Source organism: Vigna unguiculata, chromosome 3 (assembly GCF_004118075.2).
Source record: "Vigna unguiculata cultivar IT97K-499-35 chromosome 3, ASM411807v1, whole genome shotgun sequence".
Lineage (NCBI taxonomy): Eukaryota > Viridiplantae > Streptophyta > Magnoliopsida > Fabales > Fabaceae > Vigna > Vigna unguiculata.
In genome coordinates this window covers 640,255-661,271 of record NC_040281.1, presented here as the reverse complement: position 1 = coordinate 661,271, position 21,017 = coordinate 640,255, and the positions used below count along the sequence as shown (strand labels likewise).

Genomic DNA, 21,017 nt, shown 5'->3' with positions numbered 1-21,017 from the left:
AAATGTTTGTGATTATGTACAAACTGGTTTTATTATAATTTTCTTAAAAATGTTTGTGATTATGTATCGGTAATGACATAAATGCAAATAAAATGTTAAATTTCATTTGTTATATTATCATGTGAATTCATCCAAAAAGAAAATGCCTACATTGGCTTAATTCGTAATCACTTTGGTGGTAAATTGTCTATGACACTAAATTAGTTTAAAACCACCATATAGAATATAATTTAAAAAATGTTTAAATACAAAACTCCTTTGAATATATTTCTAACTCACTTAACATAAATATAAAATTGAACAGTTTCAGTGGTGAAATAATAAAGAATAATATTAGTTTTGAGATACATAATTATGATAACATAATGGTATTGAAAATAAAACTTTTTATACATTACAGTTTATGAGTGTACGCATAATTTTGAACTAAATTCCTTTTTTAAAATTATTTACTTTACCTACAATAAATTGTTCCCTTGAGAAAAACAAACTGCAATAATCACCGAATAAACTGTTTAGCTATGCAAGTATTATGAGTAATCTTGATAATGAAAATCGTATTAAGTATTTAAAACTTTCTTCAATAATAAATACGAAATATAAAAATACCATTTTTATTGCAAGAACTTCTAAAAGGAAAACATACTGGGAATGACAATATTGATAATATCAGCTATAATCAATAAAATAAAATACAGCATAGTTGCGCATGGTGCATATTAGAAGAAAAGAAGTAACCAAAAAGAACTATACATTTTAAAACTATTCCATACAATGCATTAGATGTACACGTTAATTGGTACATAATAGATCCGGATATTGGTAAAATTGTTCTGGAGCGTCCTCATCAAAATACCAACTACATCCTCCGCCAATGTCTAAACAAATAAACTTTTAAGGCTAGCAGAATGTCTACATATAAGGTTGTCAAGAATTTCAAGAGATAAACAAAAGGCAAATACTACAGAACCATTTCCTTCTACAAGATGATGATTGCCCAATCTCATTTGGGGTTCCTAAGAACAATGATGACTGAATCTCCACGTAGGAACATTTTGCTGATGAATCTATCCTTGTTCACTGGCTGGGCCTTTTTCTTTCCTTTACCAGTCTTGGGCACCTGATTAACCGCACAGATCATTAGATTGTGTAACAAATGCAAGGGAAGTTAATTTAAAAGAAAAACCATACCTCAGTCCACATCTCCCTGACATTTTCAAGAACCATGTTGCAGTGCCTATCAAAAGCTCTAACACGACCCAGAAGTTTTTTGTTGTTCCGACAATTTATCAATACCTTCAGTAAAGTTTAATTAGACACGATATACCTCTACGGCTGCACCAGAAAACAGTATATAATACTTAAAATGAACATATACCTGGGTATTGTTTTTAACACTCATCATCAGTACAGATAGTGGTCCAGTGTTGAACTCCTCTTCCTCATTCTTAGCCGCAGTCTGTAAAAGAAGGTATCTTAGATTGGCAAAGATAGTAACTCATGGATAGTCTAGAGCCCCTAAAAAATATTAACAATAAAGATTACATCATGAAAGCCAATCTCATACAAAAATGAGAAGAACAGGCAATAATATTGGTACAGAAGACATTGTTTGATCCATGTCATCATATGACAACTAATAAAATAGTAAAGAAAGGTGGCTGTTATATTAAAAGCTTCAAAACGTTACACATTAACATTTTACTAGTTGACAGCACAACATCCTACTTATCAAACAAATCTGACACTTTCTCATGACGCAACAGAGATTCAATTTGCATAAACAGATATATATTCAAATAAATACATTCAAAGAAAAACATATAGGGAACAAAAACAACTTTTGAATTCAAGGACCATACAGGCATACAGGCAAACACGCATGAAGGTTAAAAGAACTTACATCTTCCTCCATTGGCCGGCTTGAGAAGATAAAAAACAGAAAGAACACAAATTGTTAGTAATTGATGTAAAAAATGTGAAAAATATAGTAATAATAATGATGTCAATCCACAGTTGAAGAATTAGAGAACCATTACCTCATTTTGGAAGGAATGGAAGTTCAGAAACTCTTCAAATGAAGTCAAAACTGAAATAAGAGAAAAATATATATAAATCAAATGATAAATTAAAATGTGAATAGAATAAAACGGTAACATAAACCTAAAATAAAAGCAGAAAATAAGAAATACTGTAACGGAATAACAATAAAAAAGATTGGCAAGCCTCTTCAGGGTCTCCATTTACATCCCTCACGGACAACTCAGAAAAGTATATTTTTAGGGTTTAGGGTTTTCTGCCGAATTCTTTATGTTGTCCATTTTCTTAGCCTTTAAAATACACTGATTTGATATACTAATTTTTTAATTAATTTTTTAAGATATATTAATTTTTTTTAATATATTGAAATCAGTGAATTTTTAAGCCCTAAATCCTATAAGGGCCAATATGTCAACATCACTGTATTTTGATGGTTCACTAAAGGGACATCACCAAAAACCTAGAAGAGAATCTAGATCCATTTTTTTATCATCCTTATAGACTAGTTTTATTGATTTCAACTATAAAATCAGGAGGGATAGACTTCATCATTACTTGACAAAAAAGGCACAAGCAAAATGTGCAACTATACATGAAGTAATCAAATAAAAACTATTCTCTACAGCATAACTGAAACAAACGAATATTGAGAGCATATATTAGAAAATAAACATTAGAAAGCTCTTCAGTTCGGATATCCATATATTTTCCGCATAAAAAACTGAAGAACGAAAGTAATATTTTTCATCATCCTCAAAGGCTACTTTCACAGTGAGATCAATGAAAAAACCTATACTCTATAACACAATTGAAAAGTATGAATAGTGATAACATATATTAGAAGACAAACATATGAAAGCCTCTTCAGTTCAGGTCTCCATATTCTTCCACATAAAAAATTCAGGAGAACGAAAGTTATATTTTTCATCATCCTCAGAGGCTAATTGATTGTTTTCAAAATATGGAACAAAAGACTCGAAAGTTACAGGACAGGCAATTGGGACATACAACAAAATGGACCGTCCATAAATGAAATTGGGAGAAAATAATGTGCACAATAGACAGTTCACCCTCGACCTGATGGGGAATATTGAAAAAAACTTTAGAAAAGCCTCTTCAGTTCAGGTCTCCATACATTTTCCACATAGAAACATCAGTAGAACGAAAGTTATACTTTTCATCATCCTCAGAGGCGAATTAGGTGATTTCAAAATTCAATGCACACATTAGATTTTTCAAAAATCCCAGAAGCTACGACAGATAAATGTCTCAAAACCCTAAAAATCTCAGGTTCCCGAATTAGAATTTGAATAGTTTTTATTTTGTGTGTGTGAAATTGAATGCAAATGATGAAACACAAACGGTTAGAGAAACGATAATGTTAGCTTAATAAGACCCCCCATCGAAGAAAGAAGCATGTCCAGAATCAATTGCGGAAACATAGAAGAACAAACTTAGACACAGAAGCACATATCTCAAATAAACCACAAAGAGAAGCAAAAACAGCTTACCTTGATTCAAACGACGAAGAAGATCTGAAGTTGCGAAGCAGAGAGTGAAGGTGCAGACTCAGTTAATTTTATACTGAAAACCCTAACTATATTCCCTCGAATTTTATGGTTTCTGGTGAGGCTTTTACTTCCTCCACCCCGACAATTTCTTGACGCACCCCAAATTTTTAAAACGACTATTTTACCTTTCTATAAAAGTAACATGAGAATATATGTTTCCAAAATTTTTTAGAACAAATTTTTCGAAATTTTTGAAATAATATTTTTAGAACAGAATTTCTGGAACAAAATTTTCACGGAACATATCCTAAAACAATCTTGATTTTTGGAATAAAATTTTCGTGATGCATGTAATGTTTTTTTAATAAAGTACTCCACATAAAATTTATTTAGGAAATAACTAGTTTGGAATGTGTTTTTTTTCGTGCGGTGTAATAGTAAAGGATATTTCTATAAAATGAGTGGGGAGGGGGGTGCAGTGCAAAAAACAACAGCCTTAAGTTGAAACCAAACATAATTATATAGGCCCATATTCTTTCAGCCCGGCCCACTCTGGATGTCTTTTTAGGCTGTTACTGATTACACCTTCCTTTTATACTAAAACAAGAACCAAAATGAGTAACAACGCAAGGGAAAAAATGATAAAAAACCGAGGTATGGTGTAATTTACCAGCGCGGAGGTTGTCTATGTGCTTGTTTATGTTTGATAAAATAGACAAATTAGTGTTTTATTTTTTGCATTATTAATTTAATGTTATAATTGTTTACTATTTTAAAATTATTCATTATTTTTTTATTTTAGTGATTTTTTTATTAGACATTATAACTATTTTAAATTGTAATGAAGAATAAGAGTTTTTACACATTTTACTTTTAATTTCTTTAGAATTTATTGGATTACAAAGATTTATAAAAATAAAAAAAATTAAATTTGTAATTAAAAATGTGTAAGTACATAATAGTAATATTAAAATATAATTATTTTTTTCTTTACCATTTCACAACTTTAGCTAGTTTTACAAAATATTATTAATCTAGTTTTTCAGTTTTTAGTTTTCAACTAGTTTTTTTAGTTAATTATTCTAAACATAATGTGATGATAATTTTGCAAGTATAATCTATAGCAGTTAATAAAAACGATTATATGTTTAACTTCTTTTACATACACACTTTTATGATTTTGTTCTTAATGGATTCATAACGATATTTATAATAATTAATAAGGGAATTCAGTTTATAACTATTTTTTATATACACTCTTTTATGAGTTTACTCTGAATATTTTGATACCTATTTCTTATTATAATAACTAAATGCTTTAAGTGTTGTAACTTTCTTATTATCACGGACACATTCTTTCTTTCCTCTTGCAATAACACATATAATAACCAGAGAAAAAAGGGTCAGTAAATCAATGTAACACTCTCAGAACCCACAAAGAAAAAAAGAGAGAAAATAACAGGTACACTTCCCTTCATGCCAAAGAATTGATCTCAAATGCAACTTAGGAAAAAGGAAAAGGGAAACGCGAAGTAGAACCTCTTATAATACTGTGCTAAGCAAAAGAATTACTATTGTTATTATTATTATCAGCACTTATTAGAAAACATGACGTAAAAACAATTTCTCTGAGAACTGACCAAATTTCTTATTATAAAAAAAAAGAGGTATAAACAAATTACACTTGAATATACACAGAGATATACACACAGCAGTATTCTTTCTTACTTTCTCGGATTTAGTGGTGAGAAAATTCAACAGAGGAAAACAAGTTAGAAAATCTAACGTGCTGTTCCCGGGATGCGTATACTCGGTTTTCTTTAGTCCAGTGAAAATGTTCCATCGCAATACCTGTCATGCTCAACGAAGAAAGAACATAACAATTCAGGTTTTCAGCCCGTTTAAAGATGTTAAAACTAAAATACATGCTTCAGATTTAAATTTTGTTTGAAAATAAAATGATTTAAAGCTTAGAAGTTACTTCTATGCTAAAGTTTTTTGGGTAGTGGAATCTTGGGTTGAAATAAAAAAGGAATAGAAGTATAAACCAAAATTTTCTAACTCCTTCATTAAAAAAAAATCATTTAAAGAAAAAAATGTTTTCTCGAGAAGGATAGTAATTTGAGCATGGAAGTACACTATTGAGCAAACTAAAGATGGGAAACCAATAGCATACCTGTCGCTAAACTTCTCAACAGCATCTGAGGCATATAGAAGGGTTTCATTGGCTTTCTCTAGAACCATGTATAGCTCCTTCCCTCTCGTGACTCGAGAAATAACCCATGCATTATTTTTTGCTCTAATGCAAATGTCTAAATCTTTTTCAAAATTACACCTATCCAGTTTCGCTCTACTCTTTTCCAACTCCACCTCTTGCCTAAGCTTATTCATAGCAAGCAAGGATTCCTGCACAAGACATAAATAACGAACCAAGTTTAAAATTTTTGCAAGTCAGTCACAGGCAAATGAGAGCTCTGGTGACATGACTATTATAGTGCCGAACACAAAAAGGTGTCATCAGAAGCATGTTATGTTACAAATATATCTTTCAGTTTATAAAACTAATATCACATCGATTAAAAAACAAATCAGAAAAGGAAATCAGAACACAGTTAGATGCCAACACACACCTTTGTTAAAGTTGTAACTTTTGTTGCAGGAGAAGCCCTGGATACATTTCTATCACCATCTACCAGTAAGTAACGGTACCCACCAACGTGATATGCATTCTCACCGCCCCATCCTTTGGATAGCTTCTCTTCAACTTTCAATATCTTAAGTGATGCCTGATGTATTCAGCCAAAAGGGAAAAAAGATAATGATCAGAGAAACAGATACAGTTGCTAAATGTCCGAGTTCAATTTCATGCGCTTTCCAACTGATGCTGCACAGTGCATTATCAAACAGAGATTATCAGATCATCAAGCAGATCAAAGTAGAATCATGTTCAGTGATGAATATTTAGCAGCAGATAAAAAACTGAGCATTCAAAAATATTAAATATTAATTATTGGTTCAAAATAGTCATATAAGTATTCTGCTTGATGAGCACACGATAATACTTGTCTCAACGTCATATTTGTTGAGTAAAGCACCGGAAACTTTGGAGTTCAATTAATGATTAGTACAAGAAAAACAAGTCATACAATTTCTTTTCAGAAGTAGTATATTACCACCCTTACTCAGTCACCAATATCAACATCCATTTATGTATCTTCCTGTCCCTCATAGCTTTGTCTTGTCACATGAAGCCCTTATAGCAGGGTTTATTAATCCAAAAAAAACACAAAAAGACTATTATTATTCCAAGGATCTATATGTGCATTTATTAACAACTTTCCTCAATTACATGCCTTCATATATAATGTCTGATTTACACGTAAAGCAATAGAAAACTAAAACAGAGAAAACAACAGAATGCAGCTAGAATAAACTAGCAGAATAATCTATGATCCCTCTCTTAATGAAATGTTCTTTCATGTTTGAATCACCGAACACATACACACCTTGTAAGTAAACTAGGAACAGAATTCAATGATCTAGTGACCAAAAAATATCATAGTATTAAAGGCTATGCTTGGACCGAGAGGATCGAGTACAAAGGGAAATCAAAAAGTAACACTTGTCCACTCCTCTATGCTAGGAAATTCTTTTCAGTATAAGCGGAAAAGAATGGAAGTAGTAAACAGTAATTGCATGGGACATGCGTAGGAAAAAAGAGGTGCTGTCAATGAATTTTAACGTGCATGGATTTGAACTTGAACCCTAAATAATATAATAGAAAACACTAGAATGATATGGGTCAGTTCATATTATGTGCAGAAGCAACAGAGTCGTTAGGAAACAAAAAATTAACCGTATAAGAAGACTGACATTTTCAATAATTCTTTGCCTGACTTCTGCAACACCTTGCTCCCCATTAGGTACAGATGATACAGGAATCATAAGCATTAAAGTAAGGCTTCTATGCTGGTAAACACAGAGATACAGTTTCTCTCCTGTCTGTTGAAGCCAAACTGTTGGGGTGGCAAACACCCAAGTACCAACTTCTGCACCCCATAAATCAGTGACAAGATAACCATCTTTTCCTTTAGACCATTTGTCACTCTGTAAGGGCCTCACAACATGATAGTGGCCATCTTCACCAGAGGATATATCAGATGAGCCATAAAAACTTTCAGACATAGAGTTTGGATGGGTCATGTTAGACTCGGGGGCAGCATTGGATACAGTACTTCCTTTCCTTAAGTAGGACCAGGAACTTGATCCAGAAGATAGAGCATGGGGAGTCAACCTTAGCACCGCATATGTGAATAAATTTATGGTGTCATCCTGATAACATGGTCAAGGATGATTAAGTAACTTAATGAATGACCAATCCTTTTGTCCACTCAACTTCAATAAAAAAAATAATTGTAGTAATAAACCATACAGGAGATAGAGTTGTGGACACCAGCAGGTCTTGAAATAAAATCAAGGAGTAACAGAGAGTGTTCCCATCTGAAGATTCAAGCACCCTGACAAGGGACTGCAAAAACAAGAGAGAACAACATCAACATTTCAAACTTCCTTTTTCACAAAAACTTGCTGCAAATAGTCAGTAGAGTGATCACCCGATCCAAATGGTGGATTGAAAACGTACAAAATTCATAACACATGGAAAGTTAAAAACAGTATGGTAACACAAACATATACATCAAATGTAAATATTCAAGCATGTTTCATCTTGATCGACTAATTATTGATGGGTAATTGTTAAACATGAATTAAACCAAGTCTATTTGTTGGATTACATATCTTGACGTTCATGTACATTAAAATTTAGATAAATTTGACATTTATAGGTGTTTAGTATAATATAATAATGAACATTAGCTTACAATTTTTAATAATATATTATAAATTAAAAATAAGTGATGACATAAAGCATCACCTATTTTTCTTCTTGTGTCTAACTTTATAAACTTAATCTACGTTTTATAACATTGTAAATATGCTAAGACTTACAACTGGTGCGATAAAGTAATATATATGAATCACAATTGATAACAGGTGCAATAAAGTACGTAATTTCATCTTTTTCATTTCATATTTATACTTAAAATTGTTACTAATTTTTATCAACAAACACTAGTTAATGATTTCGCAGCGTAATTAGGAAGTTACAAAAAGATAAAAGGGTAAGTGGAATAAAAAGAATTAGACAAGCACAAAACTTCTGCACTAACAATTCTGTTCTTTGTAAAACTCATAATCCTATGCTGTGATCCAGAAACAGCATTGCTAAGTTAAATTAGACAGACAGAGAGACCAACTTAGACTCTCCCATATGTTTCTATGTATTTTAGTATAAAACTAAAACCCCACAATTTTCCCTCTCAAATGAAAATCCAAATTCTGAAGAAGCCTGTCATACTAAACTCAAATGTCCGTATTCCCAAAGAATAACAATAAAAACTAAAAGTATCACAGTATATATACACCCACACACTCACATGCAAACAGACTCTATAAACAACCAGGAAAATAAGATGAAAAAGGGTGAAGCAGAGAGACAGAGAAACAGTGAGGCAAATTGCAATATATGACCCCCAAATCAACTGCACACCCAAGGGCAGGGCAAATAGGAACATGTGAAATAGCTACAAAAAACTTAGAACTTAAAAACTCTAAAGCACTACCGCCCCAGTTTTGGAAAAATTTGGTAGTTTTTCAAACTACAACTTTAAATATATCTAACCTGAACCTCAAGTGCAGCCTCCCGACCAATTGTCAGCATCTGCACAGTTCCACGTTCCTTTAAGCAGTCACGGTAGGATGGTAAAAGAAGCTTTTTCCCCGCCTGAAAATCTGCCTCAAAGAGAAAATTCATAATTAAGGTTTGAGAGACAGCTACTTCAGCATCAGTCAGGTAGCACAGAGCAAAAGGAAACCGTTTGACACAGCAACTTCACCATTACCACAGCAGCAATTACCCGGAGACAGCTTTTTACATGCTGACAATTATGACTTACAATGAAATATTTTGAATCATAACTCTAATGAAAATATATTAATTTATCAATTTCATAGGCATGCAATTGTGTGATGACTTACCCATCAGATAATCCATAATAAAGGAATATAAATGTTGTCTTGTTAGTCCTCCACCAGGTTCCTTCTCCAGCATTTCTCTTATAGATCCATGAAACATTACAAAAAGAGAGTGAATTTCCTTTAGAACTTTTCTTAATGCATCATCTCTCCAGATAGGATCTGAATCATTGCTTTTCTCCACCACCTACAAGGTAACAACATCATATTTCTGCAAATTGTACATAGGTGAAGCAACATTGTGGCAAATGACAACATTTTCCCTTCAATAACACGCTCCTTAAGAAATTTGAATTTCGTCCAGTTAAATATTTAGCCCAGGAAACAAAAATGCAATGAATGAAATAGTCCTAAAAAGTATGAATTTAATTGAAATGTATTGACGGGGAAAAGTGGAAATGTTTTCTATACTTTCATTCAATCACGTATCAACATATATGATAAATTTGGAGAATTTTTATAATAATTACCTTAAAAGTCATTCCAATGGTGAACTACAAATGGTTGACAGTGTAAAAACTTTACATTAATATGTCAGTTAAACTCAAAAGGTACAAGATGAATTACATCTCTGACATTGCAAAATTAGATTGGATAATGAAGGACTCCATCAGATGGGAGCAATATCCCACTATTTGTATTAACAAAAAAGACTAATTTGATTCAATCTGATGAGCTAGCTTCATAAGTGTAGTTTAAGAAGCAATTAGTATTTCGTATGTAGTAATTGATGTAATCACAGAATAAACCTGAAAGTTGTGACCTCAGCATTAACAAACATAGATACCCCACAAAGATTCAAAACTATTATCTCTTGAATATTGTAGAGAAAGTAAAAGAAACCATTTCTTGGCGTGTAAAATTATCAAAAACTAACATACGAAAGAAAAATTGAAAATGAAAAAACGGACCATGACCATCCAGATATCAGGCTCTGCCTCGTGGAAAACATGAGAATGCCGTTCAGCTTCGATGACCTCGCAAGCAGCCTCAGGAGAGAAGATTCTGCGAATTAATTGGGACAAATGAAGGATTCAACGAGTCACGTCACCAATTACTTAATGTGTTAAATAATTTAAAAGCAAATAGACAGAGAGATGGATGATAACCTAACCTTGTGAAGGTGATGAGTCCTTCACTGAGGCCAATGACAGAGAGTTGCTTGGAGAATGGGAAGCCCGCGGGGAAGAAGAAGAGAATCTTATCAAGTTCTTGCCCCTCATTTTGGCCTCTCCTCAGATCAAAAATGCAAAATTGTATCGATTCGTTTGAAGGCACACCCATGGGTAAGTAATCGTAACACAATTCAGTGTCCTCCAAGAACCTTGTTTTCTCTCTCAAATCAACAACTAACAGTCAACTCAACTGAATCAACTGCTACCACTGAGTCTTCAACATGTGTCTCTCTTTGCTATGCAATGTAATCACATAAACAGAAGGTAATGTTTGCATTAATAATAAAAAAAAAAAAAACCAAGTTTACCAATAAAATGCACATACTTTGCAGATTCTATTTATAATTGTGGATATATCTGGAGTCTTGGTCAACAAGAATTACTTCGCAAATTCTTCTTTGGGTTTGTTAACTGATTCAATAAATGCACATAACTTAATGTTAGAGACATTGAGTTTAGTCTGCTAAACAGATTTCATAACTACGTTTTTGTTGTGTGAATTTTTTATGTTATGAAACTTGTTTTATTTATATAATTTAAAAATAAGTAAAATCACGTTATTTTTTAGTTTTATATACTTCATTATAAAAATTTGCACTTATACAAACATTTTGTGGTCTTAATCACCTCGTGCATTATTTTCTCTTTCTCTCTAACACACACATAATAGAAAGGATCTGTTTTTCTTCTTTTAAGAACCCGTGAAAAAAAAAATCTAATAAATATTTCCATCGTGAGTGCAATTTTGTTAATTTAAAGTGTAGAAAATGCACTATTGTTAATTTAAAGTGAAGTTAATTTTCATTTCAAAGAGAAAGTTATTTGCTTATATGACAAGATACTAGTTTCGTATTTTCACTTGTTTCTTATAATTGAAAGAATTCTCATACATTTATCTTTAGACGATCATACAAATATTAAGTGAATTTTTTTTTTTTTTGCATATATATCGATTAATGTTGATTTATTATCAAATTTTGGTTGAAAGACAAAGATTATGTTTATTGTTGACGTAGAATATGAGAAATTGTCTTTATTTTGTTCAACTTGTAAAATGATTAATTATTATCTATCTAAATATAAACGGTTACAACAAGATGTCAAAGATATTTCTAATGAAAAACAAACTAGTTGTATAAAAATATAACAACATTATAGTCGTAAGGTGGTTGGTGTACATGACAAGACTTAAAAGTTCTTTAGCTCAAAGTGTGTAGTCTATGGTGGAACATGTGCATGTGGTACAATCTATTGCTCAATGATAGGGATGGCAATTAGGGCCTGGCCCGCAGGCCCGCAAAAAAAACGCGGGGCGGGCCAGGATATTGAGCCCGCAGGCCCGTGCGGGCTCGGCCCGCATAGGCCCGCGGCCCGCGCGGGCCGGCCCGCAAGCCCGCATACAATTTAAAAAAAAAAAAAAACTTTTACTTGTGTATATTAATTACTTCTTTTATGGACTCTTGCATTAATATTTCAAATTCTTGTATAATTGGAAAAGACAAGTATTATGTAATTTTTAATGTGCTAAAATTTAAAGAATACATTGTGTATGACATAGTATGAATATGATGAAAATGTTGAATTATCAATTTATCATCTAATTCCCCAAAGTCTTTACTTAATTTTGTGAACTTCTTAAAGTTTCCCAATTTTTAAACATTGAAAGTTTTATCATAAAAAAAAAATAAATTAAAAAATTAAAATAAAAAAAAAGCGGGCCGGCCCGCGGGCCCGCGGGCCAACGTGTATGCGGGGCGGGCCAAAGTATGCGGCCCGCATAAAATGTGCGGGGCGGGGCGGGCCGGCCCGCGATATGCGGGCCTTATGCGGGGCGGGCCTAAACGGGGCGGGCCGGCCCGCATTGCCACCCCTACTCAATGACAATCTAAGTCAATGGTGATTAATCATGATAATATTTATGTTGTGAATTGACTTCTTTTGTTAAGAACATTGATGGTAATGTACTAGTGAAATATGATGACTAGTATATCTTGTTTGGAAAATGTTACTCAAGTTGTCAATAATTTGTACGATTTCCAATAATTAGATTCAACTAATAGTAATTCAACGACAATTCCTAATCTTTTAATGTCAAAGGAGACTTTTTGCGAAAAAATTGCAAATAGATTCGGAATGAACTAATATGTTGATGAGATTGAAGAATGTAACACTAAAAAGGATTATGAGTAGGGATGTCAACGGGGCGGGTAGGGTACGGGTAGTAGCTCCCCCGTACCCTACCCGCTGGATAAATATTCACCCCGTACCCGTACTCATATCCGTCGGGTATCTGTTATGCGGGTACCCGTCAATTTTTTTCATATCCGCGGGTATCCACGGGTACCCGCGGGTATTTACAAAATTATTTAAAGAATAAATATTTAATCATAAATTCAAATAAAATAAAATAGAATACATCATTGTCATAAATTTTAAATAAATTTCAAACAAACTCAAGTCCATACAAGTCCAAATAATTATAAAAATAAATATAATTAGTGTTTTGATCAACAAGCTCACTTTCTCCGATTGATCCCTAAAAATAATCAAATAATAAACCCCAACTGCCACGTGTCAACTATTCTTATTTTGATTTCATCATTTAACAACAAACATACTATAAATGTCACTGTTTATCTAGAGTTTGATGTATATATCCAATTTTAAAGAAGGAAAAGAGAAGAATGTCAAGGGGTGTACTTGGGAGAATACAACATACCAATAGTTGAAGCTAGAAGAATTAAGACCGAAGGAGATAAGATGTGCAACTTAGAAAATATTATATCATAATGTTTTCTACTAATATATATATATATATATATATAAGGGTATTTTTGTCAATTAAAGTTTTACGGGTACGGGTATCCACGGGTACAGATACTATGATACCGTACCCGCCCCATTAACATGCGGGTATAAAAATACCCGTACCCATGGGTAGCGGGTATCCATTTTTAATATCCGTTTCCTACCCATTGCGGGTTTTATCCGCGGATACCTGCGGGTACGAATATTTTTGACATCTCTAATTATGAGTCAATTTAAATTACAAGAAAACTTTAAAAGAGTAGACTAAATAAAGTTAATGTTAAATTCTCTAAAGTAAAATTTTCTAAAAATTAAAGGTTTTTATTAGAATATAAAAGAATTTGTCAATGATATTTTTTTTAATACGTTGAGTTTTTTTCCCCTAGTATATAAGACTGATTTTCGTAAAGGAAATCATGGATACATCACTTTATTTGTGTATATGTGTATACGATATAATTTTATCATAAATAAATTTAATGTAATCCCATAGTTTTACATGAATTTATTTGAAAATAACGACAAATAATATAGAATCACTATAGAAAACTAAAATTATTGTTTCAAATATTTCATTTAAATCAGTAACAACTTTTTAATTTAAATCATATTCTTTAATGATTTTAATCTAATTATGCTGATGGAAACTTTTGCTCATCTCGTGATTGAATAAAGTTAACTAAAAATGAAGTTTTCTTCTTATTATTATATGAAAGGAAAATTATTTTTATTATATTTATGAAAACCCTTGTTATTGTTAATTGAGGATTACAAGTTTTCCTTCTTTTTTATGCATCAATTTGCAAATGTTTTGGGTAATTGGCAATAAATAGTCAAGATTTCATATAAAGGATGAAAGCCTACTCAAGAAATAAGAAACATAATAGGAGAATAACAAGGCATTTTTTAGCAACATTCATTTACACGCACTGGGTTTTCAAAAACCCTAGAAACTACAGTACATAAATGTCTCGAAAACCCTAAAAATCTCTAGCTGAGGAGTACCTTTTTTTGTATGTTAAATAGAATGACGAATAGAAATGACGAAAGTCTAAGAAAGAAGCATGTCCAGAATCAATGGCTAAAATACACATAGCAGAATTGATTCAGACACAGTCGAAGAAACCACGAAGAGAAGCAAAAGCTGAATTCCTTTCAGAGGAAGCAGAAGTCCGAATGTTCAAAGTGGAGAGTGAAGGGGTAGAGTCAGTTAATTTTAGTCTGAAAACCCTAATTTTATTCCCTTTTTTGAGGTTTCGGTTCAAAACCGAACATAGTTGGATAGGTCCGTATTCTTTCGGCCCGGCCCGGATAAGAAGCACAAGCAGCATACCTTGATTCACAGGATCAAAAATATCTGAACGTCATCCAACATTGAACTATAAAGAACCATAACGTGCATGTATATTATTTTATCTTTCAAAAATTTAAAATTAACAACTTTATTTCTTATTAATTGCAAATATTTTATTTCAGATAAGGTAAAATATTTGTCATGATTTAAATTTCTTTATTATATAAAACTACAAATTTTGGTTCCTAAAATTCATTTATGGTGAAGAAATAATACTCATTTTTGAAATTTAAAAGTTTTGTGAGAAATCAAATAAACGATCAGACTTTTCACTAATCGCATACAGGATTAATAAGTGCTACTGAGAGTAAAGAGAGATTTTGATGAGCAATGAAGGACAAAAATTTGACCGTTGAAATGATGATTATGTGGAAAGTTTATTTATACTATAAACCACTGTCCCTGACCTAAAGATTAATTTTATAATTTACACATGAAAGACAAAAATAAATAAATAAATTCCAGTTCTTAAAAAACAGTGTTTGTTCACATTCTGACAATTGAATGTCAAAACTCGCTTCCCGTGAAGGCTTTTATCACTTCGAACTACCACTTACGGATAATATCAAGCGAGAAATAATAACTAAAATATCGTATTTACTGGGCCACCACATAATTATATTTCAAGATTTTAAATAAATGATTATGTAAATAAATAAAGAAATTAGGGATTCCGAGAATTTCGGTTAAATTGGCGGGAAATGGGTGGGGGGCAGCTAGCGACTTTTTTGGGGTTTCCACTCTTTTCTACTCGTTGGGTCCCACATCACATTCACTCTGAACAAATTGTGACCGCACGATCACATTCCAATCCAACGGCACCACCGCGCTCACTTCCCGCCGATTGTACGGAAGCACTTCTTTGCAGGAAAAAAGAGGAAAGATAAACCATTTGGTTTAAATTTTCACTATATATTTAATTTAATTATTTTAATTGTATTATCTAACTTTTTAAAATTCTAAAAGCCACAATACCCTTTTTCCTTATTATTTCAATCCCTTCATATTCACATTCACAGTGATAGAAAGAGAGAGAAAGGTCTCTGTTTCTTCACTTGTTCACAAGCCGCAACTGCTACTGTGTAACCAATCTGAAGCCGACGAGATGGTAAGAGTCATGAAATCTATGTTCTTTGGACTCTGATTATTATGGGTTTTCCTAAAGTTTTGATTTTTCTCTTTGATTCCTTGTGATTTGTTTGGAATTAGTCTTGTGATCATTGAAGCCAGTTAAATTTCCTTGCATTTTGGATGAGTGTGATTCTTGCTGATTCCGTTTAGTATAAACTCACTTTGATCATTATCCTAATCTTTGTATCATAAATTTGGAGTAAGTTTGCATCAAATTTGCAAATTTTGTATTTAGATTAGGTTAGTTTGTTACTGCATCTTGAATATTGCCATTTGAGTGCCATTTTACGGTGGTAGGGTTGGATTTCTTGGAGAGAGTAATATGCTGTAAAGTTGTTGAGGAAAGATCACCATTTTGATCCTTGATTGTTGAACTGTGTTTTGCTTTTGAATTGAAGGGTTCTTGAATTCCTTTTGCCATGGATTTTTCAGGGGGGCGAGAATCTTTCACCCAAGGAAAGGAGTAGAGATTGGGTTGGAGTTCTTATGAACAGCACCTTTGGTTATTGTGATTACCACCATGACCTTCGATCTAATGAGAAGAACGTGTTCTGCGTCGACTGTGCACTTAGGATGTGTAGGCACTGTAAGGAAGCTCATTCCCTACATAGAAGGTTTCAGATTTACAAATATTCCTATCAGGATGTCTTCCGCCATGCCGAACTGCAGAAGTATTTTGACTGCTCTAAAATTCAGGTTCTCGATTCTTGATCACAAGATAGTAATGAATTCATTGGGGGTCGATTAAATGATTAATTTTATGCCGACTATGATCAATTCAAATATCTCCATGTCAATTTTGTTCATTTTTCCTATCTTCTGCTTGACTTGTTTGTCTCACATGATCTGATGAAAATTACATGCAGATTTTAAATTTTCAAGTGAATGATGACATGATAAAGCTATTCTTTAGTCCAAGTTAGCATTAATGATGTGATAACTTGTTGGATTTACAATGATCTAGTTCTCCATATGGGTTATTTCAATGAATGAAGTAGTCTAACATTGATTTTTAACCAATGAAGGAAGTATTCTATCATTGATTCCGGTTCCTGAAATCCTCTATCAGCTTTAACCAATTATATAATTGATTTTATAGAAATGTTATCTGCAAGATAAGCTGTTTAGTTTTCCACTGTACTCTACTTTTTTTATTGATCTTCATCGGTTATTTGTATATCTGACTCATTAAATCTGACAATCCTCTTAACAGTGAAGCTCCAAACATAATTTTCTTATCTGAAAACTGATTAATGAATGTAATTTTCTGCTTATAATGGTGTTGTGATTTGACAGACTTATATATCCAATAATGAAAGGATTGTGCACCTCAAACCTCGGCCTTCAATCAACAACAAATCTAAATCTGATCTAAGTCCTGAGTCTAAATCCAAAGAACCAAGCATAAGACCGAAAACTGGAGGCAAGTGTGAAGAATGTGGAAAACACTTGCAAGATGAACGTAACCGTTTCTGCTCCATTACATGCAAGGTAACAACCCTGTTCTGATACAGTGTTAAAATTTTGTTATTTACTCGTATATCATTTGTTGACCCCACAGTTATGTGCAATTTTTTGTTTAGATCGCAGTGCTTCCAGTGGAGACTGAAAACCAAAGTGGTAGAAGCATGCTCACTCCAAAATCTGAAGGCATTGACTTCACAATGAATGATAATCATAATTCAGAACCTGAGTCATCTATCTCTGAAGCTGAGCCATATGGGTGGGTTGAAGTGGTGAATTTCAGAAAGCGTCCAAGGAAAAGTACGCCTCAGAGGCCAGTCTTCGTTTTCACTTCATAGAAGATATCACTACTCTTGTGGTTTTCTTCATTTCTTCTCCTATTTGTTTTTAATTTTCCATTTTTGAAGAATAATATTTCTTGAACATTTGAGGGAAGCTCAACCCCGTTGTGCCCCATATTGGGATTAAAGTATATAACATGGGAGTTTGAGGTTCAGTTGCCATTAGCAAAGTAACTAGCCCAGCTTGTACAGGACAAGGGTAATATTCTACTAACACTCTTCGGAATACTACTACTTTCTGCAGAGTTTTCAGCGTCTTATTCTACTCCCTTACCACTAATGTTTAAGTGTATTGATAGTATAAAAGTTTCTTATGTTATCACTTAATAATGAATTATTATATTATTATATAGATAAAAAAAATACTCTTAAGCACTGTTTCTGTCGTAATGATACATATACATCTTGATTTTGTCTACACTTATTATACATGTTTTTTCTTTTTTCTTATCGCATTATATGATCTATAAATCTATTATTTTTATTCTCTTTTTAGGTTTATATTAAGTGTTGATATTTTTGTTTTTTTGTGTAATGTGTAAGTAAATAATTTTTGAACATGAAATGTTTAATATTGACAACTCATACCAATCAAAATCCTTTGCATTACAGAACAGTAGTCATGTTTCCAACTCCCGTTCTATTATGGGGTTGTGTGCATCATTGGAATTTGACCCCTTTGAATAGTTACTAATATTTCACCAACACTAGTCCTGTAAAAGTTAATGTCATTAATACAACACTAATGCTCTTTATTTATTAAAGGAATAGTTGGCTGGCTGGTCCTATAATAAATGACTCTTTCAACAAATCTCTATTATGATAATTTAAATATTTTTATTGTATATTTTTAATTAGTGTTCTTGAAGTATAACCTGTGTCATTTTCTGGTATTTGTGCTTCTTTTCTACTTGACAAAATAATTCAACAGTGACACTGTTTCCCCCTGCAGTGATAAATCATCCCAGTTTCTGACATACATAATGGAATGTTGTGTTGCGTCTATATAACGTGCTTTTAATGGTTATATTTTAAAATTGTTGCAATTTACTTTCAAAAATAGAATATGGTAAAAAAGAATTATGAGCATGAAAATGTGCTTTAGATCCTTTAAATTTTTTTGTATAATGAGGCATGTCCCCAGAATGGGCAAGCAAAAACTTGTGTTCATATTATTTTCTTTACACTACGGCAGACAAGAAGGTCGTTAAAGAAATAGGGTGGCAAAGATTTGGTGTCCCCACCAAAATAATGAACTGCAAACTCAAATCTTTAAAAATGTGAAATAAAATTCAGCCTATTAAGATTTTAGATTGATCAACTATACAAAACTTACATTATTAACTTAAGGTTAGAAGTGAAAGCATTCTCAGTGCACATTTTGTCACGATTCGAGATATTTTATAAATATTTTATATTTTGTAGTATGAAACTCTTTCTCGATTTTATTTTTAAAAGAAATTTTGGTTATTTTTGACATCAATTTTTAAACTATGTGATGTGAGATTCAAAACATTTTATATGTTGAATTCTGAAATTCTGTCATGATTTTATCTTTAAAAGAAGTTTTGAATATCTTTAACATCAATTTCTAAGCTATATGAGATTATTCAGATCTATCAAATTTTGTAACAATAATTAAGCATGAATTAATCACAGTTTAACCAAGCTGAATGGAATTAGAATTGTGAAATGCTTAGTTTGAAAGGTATCCCTGACTCATCACCTAGATTTGGTAGACAAAGCTGTTGTTTTCACACATTGATTAATTTGAATTTGAATGTAGCTTTAAATTGGGTAGATGGGAAAAGAAGAAATGTTAGATGAGAATGGGGTGTTATCTGAAATACTCAGAAGCAGTGACACATTCATTATGTTTCTGCTTTTGGTTTTGTTAGGTGGGTCTCAGACTTTTTTCTATTTTCAAAATCAACCTTTTATAAGCAAATAGATCTCTGGAGAACTCTCCCAAAAAGGAAAAATCAGCACAAAATTGGGTATTGAGAAAAGTTCAATTAATTGATAGATTGAAGACATGGTCAAAAAACAAGAGAAGAAACAAAAGACATGATTTTTTGTATAAAAATTGAATAAAAATAGTTGGTGTGCAACTTTTTGCACGATGTATGGGTCAAAATGTATGGCTTGTGGATGATGAATTGAAAGCTTTGTCGGAGAATACCATTACCTTCCACGTACCCATGTTTTCGAGACACTTGTTTCTAGTTTATACCTTAAAGTTGATGCATTTCAAACTACTGACATATTCTATAATGTTTTTATTTGTTGGAATACCAATTTATATAAATCTCATTTTTATCTAATGTTTTTATTTACATTTTTTTGAATAATGAAGTAACCTTATATTATAATTGTGCTACATCTATTAGGCTTCAAATATAACCAGAAGAAAAATGGTTTAAAATCAAACTTCGTTTTACCTTTTTTTTTTCTTCTTAATAACACATTATTTTGAATTGAAAATAAAAACGCCAACTGAAAGGCTTACTATATTAAAGTATAATATTATATAATTAGAGTTGATTACTACCTAATAAATAAAAAAGACTATTACAAATGTTAAACATTTGATTATATTATATTTATAATTATGATCATGGAAATAAAAAAAATATTATCAAAATAACAAATTATAAATTGACAATAATTATAAAAAAAATACAGCATATCATTTTATTTAATAATTTTGTAGTTATTTTAAATATTTAACATTTTTATAAAAAAAAATCAAATGTTAATCCAAATCAGATCATAAAACATTTAGTTTGACTTGAATTTTATATTAAATTAAAATTAAACCAAATTAAACTATATTTAAGTTTTATATTGGATTTCAATATTTTTTTAATATATATTAATCTAAATTAAAATGTTAACACCCATTTCATATATTAATAATTTATATTTTTTTAGTTTTCAAAATTATTGACGAATTTACATGTTTCTTCTATAATCTGTTATGATTTTTTAATAAGTGGTTCTTTTAGAGAAGTTGATTTATAAGAAATGTTTGAGTTTATTTTCACAAGATTTTTAGATTTAGCCCAAAAATTATGGTTCAAAACTTCCCAAAATTCTC

At 31.8% G+C, this 21,017-nt stretch overlaps 3 protein-coding genes and 3 non-coding genes across 7 annotated transcripts; 1 reads left to right on the top strand and 5 right to left on the bottom strand.

Annotated features, from left to right (window-relative positions):
• Window positions 1-734: 734 nt before the first annotated feature.
• On the bottom strand, window positions 735-3,754 carry LOC114176409 (small nuclear ribonucleoprotein Sm D2-like). Its single transcript, XM_028061449.1, has 6 exons — window positions 3,552-3,754; window positions 2,040-2,089; window positions 1,904-1,922; window positions 1,379-1,459; window positions 1,192-1,296; window positions 735-1,120 (listed from the first exon to the last, which is right to left on the bottom strand). Exons 2-6 carry the CDS (start codon window positions 2,042-2,044, stop codon window positions 1,004-1,006), a joined length of 327 nt encoding a protein of 108 aa, XP_027917250.1. The 5' UTR covers window positions 2,045-2,089; window positions 3,552-3,754; the 3' UTR covers window positions 735-1,003.
• LOC114180057 lies at window positions 2,720-2,801 on the bottom strand. The gene has a single exon (XR_003603632.1). It is a non-coding gene; the product is annotated as a small nucleolar RNA Z159/U59 (small nucleolar RNA).
• Window positions 2,899-2,981, bottom strand: LOC114180055. The gene has a single exon (XR_003603630.1). It is a non-coding gene; the product is annotated as a small nucleolar RNA Z159/U59 (small nucleolar RNA).
• Window positions 3,151-3,234, bottom strand: LOC114180056. The gene has a single exon (XR_003603631.1). It is a non-coding gene; the product is annotated as a small nucleolar RNA Z159/U59 (small nucleolar RNA).
• A 1,426-nt stretch (window positions 3,755-5,180) lies between the features above and the next one.
• Window positions 5,181-11,209, bottom strand: LOC114176793 (vacuolar fusion protein CCZ1 homolog B-like). Of its 2 annotated transcripts, XM_028061955.1 has the most exons (10): window positions 11,145-11,209; window positions 10,759-11,055; window positions 10,556-10,649; window positions 9,648-9,831; window positions 9,292-9,401; window positions 7,984-8,079; window positions 7,425-7,883; window positions 6,182-6,337; window positions 5,728-5,957; window positions 5,181-5,402 (listed from the first exon to the last, which is right to left on the bottom strand). In XM_028061955.1, the coding sequence occupies exons 2-10, from the start codon at window positions 10,926-10,928 to the stop codon at window positions 5,372-5,374; spliced, it is 1,530 nt and encodes a 509-aa protein (XP_027917756.1). In that variant the 5' UTR covers window positions 10,929-11,055; window positions 11,145-11,209; the 3' UTR covers window positions 5,181-5,371. The 2 variants fall into 2 exon arrangements, with proteins under 2 accessions (XP_027917756.1, XP_027917755.1); XM_028061954.1 differs by lacking the exon at window positions 11,145-11,209 and having other exon boundaries at window positions 10,759-11,109.
• Window positions 11,210-15,921: 4,712 nt separating this feature from the next.
• Window positions 15,922-18,162, top strand: LOC114176717. Its single transcript, XM_028061844.1, has 4 exons — window positions 15,922-16,089; window positions 16,545-16,808; window positions 17,409-17,603; window positions 17,696-18,162. Exons 1-4 carry the CDS (start codon window positions 16,087-16,089, stop codon window positions 17,912-17,914), a joined length of 681 nt encoding a protein of 226 aa, XP_027917645.1. The 5' UTR covers window positions 15,922-16,086; the 3' UTR covers window positions 17,915-18,162.
• The last annotated feature ends 2,855 nt before the right edge of the window (window positions 18,163-21,017 follow it).

Excerpts from the sequence above, each read along its gene's own strand:
- LOC114176793 (XM_028061955.1), bottom strand. The coding sequence starts at position 10,928 with ATGGGTGTGCCTTCAAACGAATCGATACAATTTTGCATTTTTGATCTG. Across the intron at positions 10,650-10,758 it reads GGACTCATCACCTTCACAAG|AATCTTCTCTCCTGAGGCTG; the intron begins GTTAGGTTATCA and ends ATTAATTCGCAG. Across the intron at positions 9,832-10,555 it reads CTGATATCTGGATGGTCATG|GTGGTGGAGAAAAGCAATGA; the intron begins GTCCGTTTTTTC and ends GTTACCTTGTAG.
- LOC114176409 (XM_028061449.1), bottom strand. Across the intron at positions 1,297-1,378 it reads GTGTTAAAAACAATACCCAG|GTATTGATAAATTGTCGGAA; the intron begins GTATATGTTCAT and ends ACTTTACTGAAG. Across the intron at positions 1,121-1,191 it reads TCAGGGAGATGTGGACTGAG|GTGCCCAAGACTGGTAAAGG; the intron begins GTATGGTTTTTC and ends GCGGTTAATCAG.
- LOC114176717 (XM_028061844.1), top strand. Across the intron at positions 16,809-17,408 it reads TTGACTGCTCTAAAATTCAG|ACTTATATATCCAATAATGA; the intron begins GTTCTCGATTCT and ends GTGATTTGACAG. Across the intron at positions 17,604-17,695 it reads TCTGCTCCATTACATGCAAG|ATCGCAGTGCTTCCAGTGGA; the intron begins GTAACAACCCTG and ends TTTTTTGTTTAG.